At 44.7% G+C, this 16,144-nt stretch overlaps 1 protein-coding gene across 1 annotated transcript in view; it reads left to right on the top strand.

Annotated features, from left to right (window-relative positions):
* Positions 1–786: 786 nt before the first annotated feature.
* LOC310832146 (outer mitochondrial transmembrane helix translocase-like) overlaps positions 787–16,144 on the top strand; it is a 50,990-nt gene continuing 35,632 nt past the window's right edge. The window contains exons 1-2 of the mRNA XM_083713764.1: positions 787–846; positions 6,973–7,183. Of these exons, the coding sequence (XP_083569890.1) occupies positions 7,010–7,183 (174 nt within the window). The 5' untranslated portion in view covers positions 787–846; positions 6,973–7,009. The remainder of the gene's footprint in view (positions 847–6,972; positions 7,184–16,144) is intronic.

Raw genomic sequence — 16,144 nt, 5'->3', positions numbered from 1 at the left:
GGGGTCACGAAGAGTCGGACATGACAAACGACTAAACAACAACAACAATGCAACTTTTAATTGATTAATGCAGCGTCATACCTACTCTTGGGATATGGGTGGCACTGTGGTCTGAAGCCTCTTGGGCTTGCCAATCAGAAGGTCAGCAGTTCGAATCCCCACGACGGGGCATCCCAGCTCCTGCCCACCTAGCAGTTCAAAAGCACGTCAAAGTGCAAGTAGATAAATAGGTACCGCTCCGGCGGGAAGGTAAACGGTGTTTCCGTGCGCTGCTCTGGTTTGCCAGAAGCGGCTTAGTCATGCTGGCCACATGACCCGGAAGCTGTACGCCGGCTCCCTCGGCCAGTAAAGTGAGATGAGCACTGCAACCCCAGAGTCGTCTCCGACTGGACCTAATGGTCAGTGGTCCCTTTACCTACTCTTACTCCAGACGCCAATACACATTTACTAAGAGATAAGTTCTTCCGACTCCTATGAGACCTATTTACCTGGGCGGAAGTAGCATTAAACTTCATAGGAATTACTTCTGGGTAAGTTTACCTTTTTAAACGTGGACAGCATTGCGCTGTTCATTAACGAATCTGCGCCTAACTCCAATGGAGAGACAAACAAACTCACTCGGATACCTACGCCGGGAAGGAACCCAGGAGTCCTGCTCCGGCCCTAGTGGGCTGTCCTTTGCACACGTGACTCTTTTCGGTGCCAGGACGCGGAAGCAAAAGGCTTCCTCTGGCGTTTTCTGTTTCCCGTCGGCGGTGAGCCCAGCAAGCGCATTGCCCGACTCTCGCCGGCATCATGCTGGGCCCCCGGAAGGAGGCGGCGGCGGCGGCGGCGGCGGCGGCCCAGGTAGGAAAGGTTTTCTTCCCCGGCGGCGAGTGGGTGGGGCTGCCGCGTCTCCCTCCCGGGGCTCGGCTGGCGAGGCCGCGTTCAGCACCACGGCCAGCGACGCGGAGGCCTCTCCTTCGAGTGCCGAGAAGGAGGACGAGGAGACTCAGTCCGGGCCCTCCCAGATCAGGCCCGAGCTCCTCCGGCCCCGAGAGAGAAGCTGAGCGGCTGCTAGGGCCTTGCGCTGCCCTGTTCCGAGCCGGAGCCCTCGCCGGAGGACCCACCCCTGAGCCTCCAGCCTCTCTGCCCCTTGGCCGTGCTGGCTCATTCCCAGACATCTGGAGAGAGAGCGCCGTGCCGACTACCGACAGGCCTCTGGGGCTCCATAGTGGAATAGTAACAACCAGGACAACAATTAGCATTTCTGCAGCACCTTCCCGCTGTTTGCAACTGCCCTCCCTGAGCTTATTAAAATTCTTACAACCTGACATTGCAGATCAGTACTGTACTGTCATCCCCTTAGAGCCAATAGGAAGCTCAGGCTGGATTGCTTAAAGCAGAAGTGCCTAACCTTTGGCTCTCCAGATGTTACTGGACTCCAATTTCCAACAGCCACACTCATCATAGCCAATGGTCAGAGACTGAGCAGGTCGTAGCCACAAGGACTATCTTCTATCCCCACTGTCAGAGGCATGATGCCTCTGAATGCCAGTTGCTGGGAAGCACACATGGAGGAAGTGCAATTGTCTCGTGGGGAGTCTGGTGTTGCATTCAGTTCTGCTGTCAGGCTTTCCAATGGTAGAACAGAGTCCTGGACTAGATAGGTCCTTAGTCCGATCCAACAGGGCTTCTTACAAGTTCTGCAGTATCTGGAGGGCCACAGAATTTTCTCCCCTGGTGCAGGGAGATCCATGGATAGATATCCCAGTTTTCAAAGGGTTAAGAACAGCTGCAGGGAACCCAGTTTGACTTTGGACTTGACCACTAGTGGAGGAAGCTCTTTGCACCAATTTCCTGATTGAAGCTGCCTCCCATCCTCAACTCTGTTATCTGCACAAGAGGTGTGGACACCGGGAATAGATGTTGCAGGAGAAATAATAGCTTAGACAGGACCTGCTAAACAAGAGTGGGTCTCTCTTCTGCATAAACACGCATACAAGTGCATTGTAAATTTCTTAAATATTACAAACAGTACCAGAGAACTCTTCTATAAAAACAGAAAAGGGCGTTTCTGAACAGGAGAAACCAGCTGAAGGAACACCAGCTAAGAAAACCTTACTGTTAGAAACTGAAGTAGATAAAACTCCCATTGCCACCCAGGAATATGAAAACAAACCTCTTCTTGATCTTTTTAGCACTCCTGAATTATATGCTAAATTTGAAATAGGGTATTTTATGTTATCACTGCAGTAAAATAAGCTGCAGTTTAAGAAGTAAATAGGCATTACATGTATTTCATTTGCCCGCACCCGAAAAATTTTCATTTTGTGCAAGAAATTATTATTATTAATAATAATTTTATTATTTATACCCTGCCCATCTGGCTGGGTTTTCCCAGCCATTCTGGGTGGTTCCCAGCAGAATAGTAAAAACATGATAGAACATCAAATATTTAAAACCTCCTGTTACAGGGCTGCCAAAGTCAGATAGTTGTTTATTTTCTTGACATCTGATGGGAGGGTGTTCCACAGGGAGGGCACCGCTGCCAAGAAGGCCCTCTTCCTAGTTCCCTGTAACTTCACTTCTCACAGTGAGGGAACCACCAGAAGGCCTTCAGAGGTGGACCTCCATGTCCAGGCTGAGAGATGGGGTGGAGATGCTCCTTCAGGTATACAGGGCCGAGAAAAGAAGGGTCTTCCTCGTGGCTTTAATGTTTTTGGAAAATTTATATTGCTTGCAAGTGACTATAAAGAGGTGGAAGGGATTTAGTTTGAGGCATTTTGAAGCTTAAAGTAGTACTACAGTACATTCTAAAGTATTATCTAGGGTTTCCCAAATATCTGAGTTCGTTCACACATGCACACCCCTGAACGTTTAAAGTTGCCATTGACCCTGACCCATATTCTTAGAAAAGTAAATGAAATAAAGTGTGCTGGTCCTGGGGGGGGGGGGTTACCGTGAGGCGTGGTCAGTGTCTGGTCCTGGGTTGAGGGTCTGGAGACTATCCACCAAGGGGGAAGTGGGGTCCAAAGCAAGAAGCCGGGCGTGGACGGGAACTCCAAAAGAACAGGTCTGGGTGCTGGCAGAAACAGGTTTCCAACAACGTTGCTCCTGCAACCTGGGACTGGGCTGACTGGCCTTTATCTCCTCTCAGGCCAGGGGCGGTCCCGGCCCACAGGTGACTCGCCTCTCCTGGCCTTAAGGCGAGCACTCCTCCTGCAAGAACTTAGTTCCCTCCGCCTCTCTGCCCTGAGCCTCTGCAGCTCAGGAGAGGCTGGAGGGTTACTGGACCCAGGGGCAGCTTCACCTTCCCCTGACAGGGCTAGGAGAGGAGCACCTGCAGGCAATGGGTCCTCCATCACCCCGGAGCCAGAGTGGATTCATCTGGTGTCTGCTCCTGAGGATCCGGCACAGGTGAGGGCCCTTCAGATTCAAGGCCCTGCCCTGGCTCAGCCGGCCCTGGAGGCGGGGACTCCTGTGCAGGCTGAGATTCCTCCGGTTCAGCCTCTGAATCAGATTCCCAGGCCATCACAGAAAGTCAAGAAATATCAATATATATTAAATGTTTATTAATTATCAATCACCATTGCTAGGGATCTGAAAATGTGAAAAAATAAGGAAGTAAAACAAGCAAAAACTATTATTTATTTATTAAATTCATATACTGTCCTAGGCCCGCAGGTCTCTTTTTTAAAAAAATAAATTGTTATTGGTTTTACAATTTAATTTTACATTCACACATTAAATAGAATCAAAAAGTGTAGAATTCTCCAAATCTCGGACTTCCTCCCTTCCCTCTGTGGAGTCTGCTAATAACCATTTTCCACTGCATATCATATCGTCCTCTATTTAGCCTTAAAACTCTATTTATATCCATGGTTCTTTTCACATTGCAAGTGTTACTTGAGTCCTGCTAATGTTTACAGTGTTCTCTTAAGTATGTTTCAAAATTTTACCAGTCCTTGTTAAATTTGTTATCATCCTGGTTCCTGATTTTTCAGTCATTTTAGCCATCTCAGCATAGTCCATCAATTTTGTTGTCCACTCTTCTTTTGTAGGTGTTTTGTCTTCCTTCCGTATCTGGGCTGCCATCGTCGCGTACATGAATAGTCTTTTATAATTCCTTCGTATCTCTGCACCTAAAATTCCCAATAAAAAGGCTTCTGGTTTTTTAACAAAGGTTATTTTAAACATTTTTTTTAACTCATTGTATATCATTTCCCAATATGCTTTTATTGCCTTACAAGTCCACCACATATTATAAAGGTGCCCTCTTTTACTTTACATTTCCAACATATATTTGAACTAGTCATGTACAAATTTGCTAGCATACTAGGAGTCATAGAATCATAGAGTTGGAAGAGACCACAAGGGCCATCGAGTCCAACCCCCTGCCAAGCAGGAAACACCATCAGAGCACTCCTGACATATGGTTGTCAAGCCTCTGCTTAAAGACCTCCAAAGAAGGAGACTCCACCACACTCCTTGGCAGCAAATTCCACTGTCGAACAGCTCTTACTGTCAGGAAGTTCTTCCTAACGTTTAGGTGGAATCTTCTTTCTTGTAGTTTGGATCCATTGCTCCGTGTCCGCTTCTCTGGAGCAGCAGAAAACAACCTTTCTCCCTCCTCTATGTGACATCCTTTTATATATTTGAACATGGCTATCATATCACCCCTTAACCTCCTCTTCTCCAGGCTAAACATGCCCAGCTCCCTTAGCCGTCCCTCATAAGGCATCGTTTCCAGACCTTTGACCATTTTGGTTGCCCTCCTCTGGACACGTTCCGGTTTGTCAGTGTCCTTCTTGAACTGTGGTGCCCAGAACTGGACACAGTACTCCAGGTGAGGTCTGACCAGAGCAGAATACAGTGGCACTATTACTTCCCTTGATCTAGATGTTATACTCCTATTGATGCAGCCCAGAATTGCATTCCCTTTTTTAGCTGCCGCGTCACACTGTTGGCTCAAATACCATCTGTACATCATCTTCATATAATTTTCTTTCAATGTACTGCTTCTCTCATGAAGAGTTGAATATTGTATCCAAAATCTCTTGCCCATTGTATCTTTACTGATTTAACCTCTTCATTCTAACAACCTCTTATACATTTTAGATAGTGCTTTTACTTTATTTTGCAACAATTCATTTTCAAAGCTTGTGATTTCATTACTGAATCCATTTCTTTTATCCTTTTTAAATACAGTACATCATTTAATTGATGGTATTGTAACCAATCTGTTAATGACTCTCTTTTATCTTCAAAATTTGTTAGTTTCAATTACTTTCCCTTTTCATACCATAGATATGCATGCCAACCAAATCGGTTTTCATGACCTTCCAAATCTATTTTTTTTAATAAAATATTTATTGAGATTTTACAAAAACATAAATTTACAAAATGACCTTCCAAATCTAGAACATCCGTATTTTTCAATGCTATCCACTCTCGAAGTCAGCAGAGGCAGGGCGCCTCATAGCATAACCTCAGATCTGGCAGGGAGAAGCCACCTCTTTCTTTAACGATCTGTTAATTACATATTTTATTCTTGGTTTCTTCCTTTGCCAGATAAATTTAGAAACATCTTTCTGCCATTCTTTAAAGTGACCTGTCCCACTGATAACATGTATTGATTGGCATAAAAACAACATTATTGGCAATGCATTCATTTTTATAACCAATATTCTTCCCCATATGCCCGCAGGTCAGACCAATTCACAAGATAAAATTACAATATAAAAACACAAAATACATAATCAAAATATAAACAGAAACAGTTGAATAACCCCCCAAAACACTTAAGAACAGTTAAAACATTAAAAAAAAACTACAATCAAAAAGCAGTTTAAAAGAATGCAAACAGAACTCTCTGCTGGGCTGCAGGAGTCCTTTTGTAGTCTGTCAGGGGCCCTAGGCCTGGTGAGAGAGGCAGGAGCAGGACCCACACACTCTCAGCAGCTGTTGCCATACAGAAGTTTCTCAATGCCCTTTATTCATAAGGCTCTTTGTTCTGAATTAATGCTTTTGCCTAATGTCTTATAAGCATATTTGAATATTGTATCCAAAATCTCTTGCCCATTGTATCTTTACTGATTTAACCTCTTTACTCCACCCCAGGCCTTTTTTGACCCTCTTTCAACCCCTGGATATTTACTTAGCCCCTTGCACAGTCCCACCAAGGTAAAAGGCCCCTGGACCGTTAGGTCCAGTCAAAGACAGCTATGGGGTGTGGTGCTCATCTCACTTCAGACCGAGGGAGCTGATGTTTGTCCACATACAGCTTTCCAGGTCATGTGGCCAGCAGGACTAAACTGCTTCTGGGACACAGAAACACCATTTACCTTCCCGCTGCAGCGGTACCTATTTATCTACTCATGCTGGTATGCTTTTGAACTGATATGACCGGGGGGGGGGGGGAGGAGTGATATGTCCACTGAGCTACAGTCTTTCCCCATACTGGAGGTGGGAGGTTGAGGATGAGTAAGAATTGCTCCCCTATAGAGATCAGAAAGTTCATAGCAGAGGTGGGACTGTAATGGGAGGTCTTCCTGATTTGTAGCTCCTTAGTCACTACACGGCACCAGCATTGTCTCTCCTTGGCTGAAATGTGACTTCATTACTTGGCTTTCTGATCTTGAAGAGTTTGGATTTGGATTTGATATCCCGCCTTTCACTCCCTTTAAGGAGTCTCAAAGCGGCCCACATTCTCCTTTCCCTTCCTCCCCCACAACAAACACTCTGTGAGGTGAGTGGGGCTGAGAGACTTCAGAGAAGTGTGACTGACCCAAGGTCACCCAGCAGCTGCAGGTGGAGGAGCGGAGACGCGAACCCGGTTCCCCAGATTACGAGACTACCGCTCTTAACCACTACACCACACTGGCTCTCTTGTGACAATCCAAAATGCTGATACAATGGCTGCAGTTTTTCCTTTCTAATTCATTTATATCCCTTGTCGCCTCCCCCCCTTTTTTTACTTTTTTAATGTAGTTCAGCTTGTAGTCTGGCTGCCTGAAACACAGAAGAGATGTTGCTAGGGGAAGTCTCCAAAGACTTTCTGACTCGGCCACTGACCCGCAATGAAGTGTTTGCTGTTCTCCTTCGCCTGACCATCTTTGGGGCTGCCACCTACTTCAGCATCAAGTGGGTATCAGATGCCTTGGACCCAACCCGTAAGCAAAGGATACAGCTAAAGAAAAAGGTATATACATGGAACTTACCCACAAAGTCCACTGTGTGTGTGCACCAATTGGGCTATAATTTTGGAATCCTAAAATGGTCACAGATCTTGATCACCTATATTTTGCTGTGGTGAATACCTCATATGTCCTTCTATAGCAGCACATCCACATGCCAATAATCGGGGGTGGGGGGGTGGGTGTCGTGTCCTATGCATGGCTTTAGCACAATTTAGCACCACTGTAGCATTCAATGACAGGCTGGTCTATCTTTCTCTTTTTTCTTGTTTCTTTGTCTCTGCTCATCTTTCAACAACAAATGGACAGTAGCCTCTAGTCTTTTGGGGCCCGGGGTCACTTTTAGAATGTAAGGAACTGTTGCAGGCACCAAAAAACCACACATTTCACATTGATACCCACACCCACATGCAAAGCAAATGAAACACAAGCAAAAGAAGGCAAGGCCCCCAACCAACCTCCCTCCTGGTTTTATTTTTTGTTGTTTTGGTTTTAACTGAGATTTTGTACACAACGTAGATATATTTTTATATGAGTTTACAGTAGATAAATATAAAATGAACTAACTAAATACTAGATAGCTAACATTTAAAAATATCTGTGTGAGAGGACAAAGGAGCTAACTCCTTATGGGATAGTTTCCAGGTGTATATTACTTTCGTAACTTAAGTCTCCCTTCTGGGATCCATTTGTGAACAGAATGTGTGAGTAAACTCTTTTTATACTTTTATAGAAGACTGTGTTGCATCTATCTTTTTATGATGGACTAAAGGGGAAATTACCAAGGAAACTTATTTTAGAGACTTTAGCGAGCTTAAGCAAACACATCCTCTGCGAAAGTTTAAAAAGGGGAATGTTACTCTACTAAATTGTAGAACTTGTTAACACAAGTTGGAAAGGATATAATCAAGCAATATATCCTCTGCTGCATCCCTGAAAATTCCCACAATAGGCATGCTGCTCTGAGAGAAAAATACCATCTGCCAGAGGTGGCCCTATGGCAATACTTGCAGCTACATCTTTTAGTAACTTTGTTTGGCCTGGTGGCCTGCTCAGCATCTGAGACACCCAAAATTTGGAGCAATTGGATAATTCATTTTAAACAAAAAAGCCAGCAATTACTTTTTATAGGTATTTATTATCAACAAGTAAGTTTGATATACAGAGTTTAAGAAATGATTGGAATAAAGAGTTGGAATGTTTACGATTACCTAGACCAGGCATGTCGAACAGGTCGATTGCGATCTACTGGTTGATTGCCAGGAAGTTTCTGGTCAATCGCCAGTAGATTGTGTGTTCTTTAGTGATCGCCAGCCTAAAAGGGAAAAAAAGCTCCCCGTAAAAAAAGCTCAACAACTCTTCTCTCCCCCCCCAAAAAAAAGCCATGGGCAATTGCACGGAGAGCTCCTTCCCTCTTGCTGACAGAGAGCTCACCAGTATCTGTGTGAGTGTGTTGTGCAGGATGGCTGGATGGCTCCCCCTCCTTCATGCCGACAAAGAGCTGGCCAGTATGTGTGTGAGTTTGCATGTGTGCGTGGGATGGCTCCCCTTCCCTCGAGGATGTAACAGTGATGCTGCCCTGTGCCTATCCTAGCCTGCACCCTGCTTGGGCAAAGGGGGATGCAGGCTGAGACTTGGGCAGTGCCAGGGGGCAAATCCAAGGGCTGACCATGGGTCTCCCTTGCCCATTTAAACAGCCGACACCTGGGACACTCCCTCTTCCTTCCCTTGCCGGTTTCCAGTGTGGATCTCTGTAGGTCTCCTGCACTGTGACTAGGAAAGTCTTAGACCTCACATGGGATCTCATCCTTCCTTGCCCGCCTGCTTCTTGTATCCACGCTGCATCATGCAGGCAAGAGAAGAACAGGCGTCTGCCCCGGTTTCTGCATTTGCCAGGATTCATCATTGCAAGGGAGCTTGGGAAACTGAGTTCCCTTGCATGGTGAGTAGTTCCTTTGCGAGGGCTGAGGATCCTGGGAAACTGAGTTTTTTCCACCAAACTCTACATACATTAAACATAATAGAAACACCGCCACCCGACCCCACCCCCATCCATCTCCCCTCTCTCCACCCCCTTTCTTCTTTCTTTCCTTTTTCTTCTCCCCCTAATGCCTCAACAAATGAAACGGATTTGTAAAAACGTTACATGGAAGAAGAAGAAAAAAAAACACACAAGGCACTACACTTCTGTAAAACAAGAAAATCCTTAATAAAAAATATTAAAAACGAAACAAAACAAAACTGAGTTTTCCAGCCATTTCGGGCTTTCTGTGTTTGTGTGGGGAAAAGTTTTTCTGTTGGCTAAAAAGCTGTTTTTTGAGGCTGGTTTGTTTCCTGTTTACATAACGTGGTCTTCAGTAATCAAATAATTCAGGAATTGGATACCAGCACTGTTGGGGTCTTTGTTGATTGTTGGTGCATTTTAAAACTGAAGCCATGTGGGGCCAGGGGGCGGGTGCTGGTTGGGTTGTTATTTTCCTGTGCCTTCCAGGTGGGAGTGCTCTTGCTGAAGTTTCCAGTGCTACTGCTTTAAATAATAAATGAAAATGAATTAAAAGGAATAAATAAATAATTTTTAAAAATAATCATTGTGCATTTTAAGTTAACAAACAGGGTTAGTTAGTTTGATTTATTACGGCCATTGGCCCATATCTAAAACAATACATCAAAATTTATCCATAAACAATACAATTTAAACAGTTCCAAGTTAAAACACCCATATAAAACCAATTTTACTTCAATTAAGTAAACACTATACACAATAAGCTCCCTCTATGTCAACCGCAATTCAAATCCCTCAGATTTTGGGGGATATGCGTCTTAGTTCTGGCACTTATTGATGGTTCTTAAGTTTGGCTAAGCTGTCAGAGTCATACAGTGATCCATTTCTCCTCTTATGAAATAAGACATTAATCAGGTATCTAGCAACTGCAAGGGATCTACTTGAGTCTTCGTCGTTTAATAAGTATATTATTTGGGCTTCCTGAGGTCTGTCAGCTATTCTCGATAAATATGGGGCCAGAAACTTGGACCGTGAAGCCGAATGTAAATGACAACAGAAGATTATATGATATAATGATTCTATAGATCCACTTTTACAGTCACAGAGGAGTGAGATCTGTCCGTTGGAGTCTGTTACCCAACACATTTGATGGGAAAACATTGAATCTAGCCTTTATAAAGGCATACCTGTGCATCACCACAGATAAGGTAGTTAAATAAGATGGAAGTTTTGTTGGAGGTGTTAAGCCAAGGTTTATCAGCGAACAGGTGCCACCACCTGTCGCAATATTAAATTGTAAATCCATCTCTTCTAATTTGTGAGTTATAATTCTCTTGGCAGAAATTAAATCCAATTTTAGTAGTTCAGATGGAGACAGTCCTAAGGACACAAGTTTCCCATGTATTATTTTTGCCCAAGGGCTAGGGAAGTCGTCTCTCCAGAGACACTGTATCAAGTGGAGATTTGGAAGTTTATGCCATAGTGCCAACCAGTAACAGAGGATGCATTTCCATAACGTGGTTTCTAGAGATGTAACACTTAGTTCAAGTCGTATAGCAGTATTGCCTACACACCTGGGTAATTTTAGCAACCTACTTAGCAGCTGGTTTTGGATTACCTCCAATTGGGTTAGATTAACAAAGGACCCCCATACTGGGATTGCATATGCTATTGTTGCAATCACCTTTGCCTTGAAAACTTTTAACACTGATGGAATATGGAAAGCCCCATCTGAAAAGAAAAAACGCAGTAGCGCAAAGGAAAAGGCTTTAGCTCTATTCAATACATATGCAAGATGGACCTTCCAGCCCATGTTGTGTTGGAGAAGGACTCCCAAGTACTGAAATTTAAAGACTTGGTCAATGGCTTTTCCATCTATTCTCCAATTATAGGTTTTTCGACTCTTGGTGAAAATTAGGACTTTGGACTTGGCATGATTAATTGTAAGAAAATTTGATTTGCAGTAAGCATCAAAATTTTTTAGTGCCCTCCTAAGGCCAACTCTTGAGAAAGATAGGATCACTGCGTCGTCTGCGTAGAGTAGAAGGGGGCAACGATATTGGGCAAGGCGGGGGGCGTGGATCGTTTCTTGAGAATCTATCAGAGACGCCCTCATATCACTTATAAATAGATTAAAAAGGGTCGGAGCAAGGATACATCCTTGACGGACACCTCTATTGATGGTTACTGAATTTGAGAGGTCGCCGGCCGGAGTGATTCTCACCCTAGCGGCTGATCCGTCATGCAATTTAGTTATTAGCCACAAAAGTCTTTTGTCTATTCCCCATCGTGCTAACTTTCCCAAAAGTAATCCTCTGGGGATGCTGTCAAAAGCAGCCTTTAAATCAATAAAGGCCGCACAAAGTTGGCCTCTATTTGGGGCGGAATATTTCCGGGCAAGGTGGTATAAAACTAAGACATGATCAACCGCTGACTGATTCGGTCTAAAACCAGCCTGTTCAAGCCCAATCAGGTTATTCTCTTCGGCCCACTTAGTAAGCTTAGTTAACAAGAACCGTGCATATATTTTCCCAATTATTGACAATAAACTGATATTCCTGTAATTTCCCGGATCATCTGTCGAGCCCTTTTTATGAATTGCAATAATAATCGTCTCCTTCCATATTCTTGGAACCTTCCCACTGTTGTTTACGGCATCAAAAGTAACGGCCAGGATTTTCGCCCACCAGTCTGCATGAAGTTTTATAGCTTCCGCCGGGACTAGGTCGGGACCGGGGGCTTTTCCAACTTTGAGATTAGAAATGAGTCCGTGGATTTCTTCCGGGTCAGTGGGTGGCCAAAGAGGGAGCTGCTCATAGAATCCATCGATTGTATTAATATTAAGGTCTGGTAAGGCAAAATAGTTCCTTAGAAATGATTCCCAAACTGGGGCAGGAATAACTGTTAGTGGGTATCTTTTAGACTTTCTGTTAACCAACAGCCAGAATTTTCGGGAATTACGGGTATTTGAGGCAGCTATAAGTGCATGCCAGCGGTTCAGTTGCCATTCCTGTTTGGCCTTTTTCTGCACATATTTGTAAGCTGATTTTGCCTGATAGTATTCCTTGGGAAGCATAGTCGCCCCTGAGGATTTGTAATCATTATAAATAGCACAAAGATGTTGTTTGGCTTGTTTGCAATTACGGTTAAACCACAGTGCACCTGTCTTGGAGTGGGCCCGATTTGCCTGGTGGGTTGGGACAGTAAAGAATGACGTGAGGTCATTCAACAGATTGGCAAATAGATTAATAGTTTGATCGTGTTCATATGAGGTTATGTCAAGGGCTGAATAGGTTTGTATGATCTCCTGCTGAAAAAATTGAGAATATTTTTGAGCCTGCGTTACAGACCACTTTATACCCTTCACTCGTAATGCCGTATTAATACCCTCTACCGGGTTTTCTGTGTTAGTGTCTAATTGAGTTGGATGACTGTACTCGTCCCCGTGCCAGTCTAGGTCAAACATAGCAGCAAGTGGAAGGTGGTCACTGAACTGAATATTGTCAATCTTAAAAGAGAGAGCTTTCGGCATCAGATCACTCGAGGCTAAAAGGTAATCTAGTGCACTGTTTGATTTTATGCCTAGGTGGGTATACTCCCCCGGTATATCGGGAGGGCAGCAACCATTCAGGGGTACTAGGTTTAAGCGAATAGCCATTTGGTAAAGAAGTACTCCCACCTTGTTTACTTTAGAGTCTTTTGAGGTTCTCCTCACGGCATGTCTCAAATCATAATTGTCGAGGCATGGAGCAGACCACCATTTAGCTTTAGTTAAATCGACCCAATTTGCTGCTATGCGTGCATTAAAGTCACCCCCAATTAAGGATTGGCTATTGGAATATTTAACGCGGCATGATACTAAATGATCTTCTAATATTTCCCATCTATCATGCAGTTCAAGGGACGAACCCCCTGGCGGGAGGTAGACATTGGAGATTAGCAGTGATACTTTCCCCCCCGACATCAACCCAGATAAAACATAGGGGGGAGCAGTCAAAACTAATGAAAATTTGAAATGCAGCTTCAGTGAGATACCAATTACTAGACCACCTTTCGGCCGTCCTCCTTTCTGGGATGGGCAAGCTGGAAGAGATAGAAGGTTGAATCCATTTATGACAATTTCACCCTCCTCCCAAGTTTCTTGCAATAGAATGATATGAAACGAATTGATATACGACTGGAATTCTGGGTCACATTTTTTCCTACGCCAGCCAGCGATGTTCCAACAGAGGATCGATAATGGTGGTTTTTTGGGTGGTCCAGCTAACCGTCATTTAAATTCTTGTGGGGAGCTCTTATGCAGCAAGGATGCTCCCTTAAAGAAGTCCGTTATTTTCCTTTGCTGAAGGTTGACGTCCTGGTGTGGTGAGTCTTTTGCTCTAGTGCGCGCCGGTTGTGGTGAGTCTTTTGCTCTGGTGCGAGCCGGTTGTGGCACGATCAAGTTGCAAGGGCCAGAATTTTGGGGGGGCAGAAAAGAGTTAGCATCCTGGTGAGTAGAGATAATATTTGGCGTTTTTAGCTGTCGGGCCCAACTAGGCTCTGAAGAGGCTCCTGCCAAGTCCGCTGGAGCCGTCCTCTTTGGGGATCTAACCGAAACACTTGTGATCATTTGATTTATATGTCCTGCTGGGTCTTCAGTCCACTCTGTGTTGACTCTCAACACTATAGTGTCTTCCTCACGTAATTTTTGGATTTTTGGTGGAGAAGCCTGACTTGGAGTGGCCACTACCGTCTCAGGTCGTGGATGGTCTTCGATGTATGTTGATTCCAAGTCCGGCATGGAGGGATGCAGGGGCGACGATTTATCCAGGGGAGTGTTATCCTGAGATTCATTCTTTGATCGGTTAATCTCAGAGGGAACAGATAAGTCTATTAAAAGCAGGGATGAGTTACCAGTGTGAAGGGGAGGAGAAGAGTCTGCCTCCAGCAGTGAGACCTTCCCATCCAATGCCAATGGCACCTTATATGCTGGATATTGGGGGATTGTTGTTTCCACCTCCATGGGGCATGGCACCGCTAAGTTAGAGTGGATATTATTCATAGGAACTCCGTTGCAGGCGATACTTAGGAGCTGAAGTTTAAGTGAGTCCAGCCTATTTATAATTTCTTGTTGTTCCATCGCTGGTAACTGTCCAAAGGGGGCGATAAGCTCTCTTTCCTCCTGGGGTGTCAAAGAGTTACTGGCACAATCATAGTGTTTAGTTGTAGGAGCGGGGGTACTATGGGACTGGCCCAGACATGAGGTGTACAGCTCAGCCCTCTTTTGTGGTTCAGGGCAGGAAGGTTGTACCGTCTCCTTGATTAATCCCTCCGATAGGAGGGGTCTAATTATGGAGTCCATGAAAACTCTCGTTGGAAAAATGCCAAGACTATTCAAAAACACTTTTTGCTGAATAATAAGAGAGGGGATTTTTGCAGAATGGAAAGCCAGCATTATTCTCTGATATCTGTTCTGGCGGACTAAGGGAAGCACAGCACAAAGATCTATTTGTGATGTCTCGAGTTTTAGAAGCCATCTGAGGTGCTCTTTAGTCCCATGTAGCGTTGCCTAACTTGGGTCCCTTTCCCGGAAGGTTGGGGAAATCTTCCTTGGATGTAGAGTCAGGGATTGGCGATTCAGTGAGGGATTGAGATTGTATTTGCAGTTCTTCATACGATCAGTGTTTGGTGGAGCTTTCTGCCGGCGCAATGGAACATCTACTGCCCCATCTTGGGCTGTCTGAACCAGCTGGTCATCCAGTTTTTGCTGAAGGCTATGCAGCTGAGAGGATAGGCCGTCAATTCTCTTAAATATACAGTTTAGCGTTCTAATTACTAGATGAAGTTGCTCACATGCTGAGCAGACCGCAGATTCGGCTACCAACACCTCCTTCAGATAGGGACCCTCCCCATTTGTGTTACCATTAGCGTTTCCAATTTGTAGCGTCTCAGGGGCGTCTCAAGGGCAATTAGGGGGTTGAAATGATTTTGAGTTGCTATTGAGTAGGTACATTCCTTGGGGCCTCTCCCTCCTTTAAGTGAACCCTTCCTTGGTTGCTTAGGCCTCGGAGAAGATAATGCCTCGTCCGAGTCTCTTGGGCATTTTCCATGGCCCATAAATCAATTTTGCAGGGGAACCGTCGTGGGCACTGTGCTGGGGAGCTCCTTAAATCCTTTAGTCTTCCTCACAAGAATACTGCCTTTCACTTGTCTCTCCCAGGTTGGGGAGGAGGCGGCAGTCGTGGCGGTAATAAAAGAGATAATAAAAGACAGCCAGCACAGCCAGCAGTTCATTTAAAACTCTCGGATAAAAGCCAGCACAGCCAGCAGATCATTAAAACTCTCGGATGAAAACAGGGGAAGATAAAAACCACTTAAAACTTTGATAAGAGTAAGCCAAATTACTTAGTAACTACCTTCGTCGCCATGTTGGGTGGAGTCCCCCGGAAGCTGTACCTAACAAACAGGGTAACTGAGCCACAGGTGCTTCCGCTTGTCGCAGGTTCCTTACGTGGGGCAGGTCCCATTGGGGTGGCATTGTTTTGCAGCAAGGTTTGATTTCAAGGTGGTTTGTGTGCAGCTTTGGCTGTGCGGTTGCAGGGGAATACAGCTTTTGTTTTAAGTTTAGTTCTGAGGTTTGCTACTGCATTTGCTTTTAGCTTTTGGGTTTGCTTTGGAGGTAGTGTGGTGTGGGTACAGGTGTTTGGGCGCCATGTGTGAAATCGAAAGCCTAGCACGCATCTACTGGCTCCTCAGATCTGTGTAAACTACTTAGCTGAGTTGCTTTTCCTTGTCTGGGTGTTTTGTATCTTAAAGGCTGTCACCCTTTACAAAGCAGGCAGTCTTCTGTCTTGCTGAGTTAGTTTTTAAATCAGTTCTTTCAGAAGGTCTAGTCCCTATTGTAAAAAAATGAGTGCTCCAAAGAAGTCCAAAACCTATCATTTTCATAAAGAAGGGGAAATTGAGTATTTCTTTGTGATGGTGA

Source organism: Podarcis gaigeae (genome assembly GCF_964106915.1).
Source record: "Podarcis gaigeae genome assembly, chromosome: 15".
NCBI classification, from domain to species: domain Eukaryota; kingdom Metazoa; phylum Chordata; class Lepidosauria; order Squamata; family Lacertidae; genus Podarcis; species Podarcis gaigeae.
Note: the sequence above shows the minus strand (reverse complement) of the source record. Positions and strands in the feature narration are given on the sequence as shown.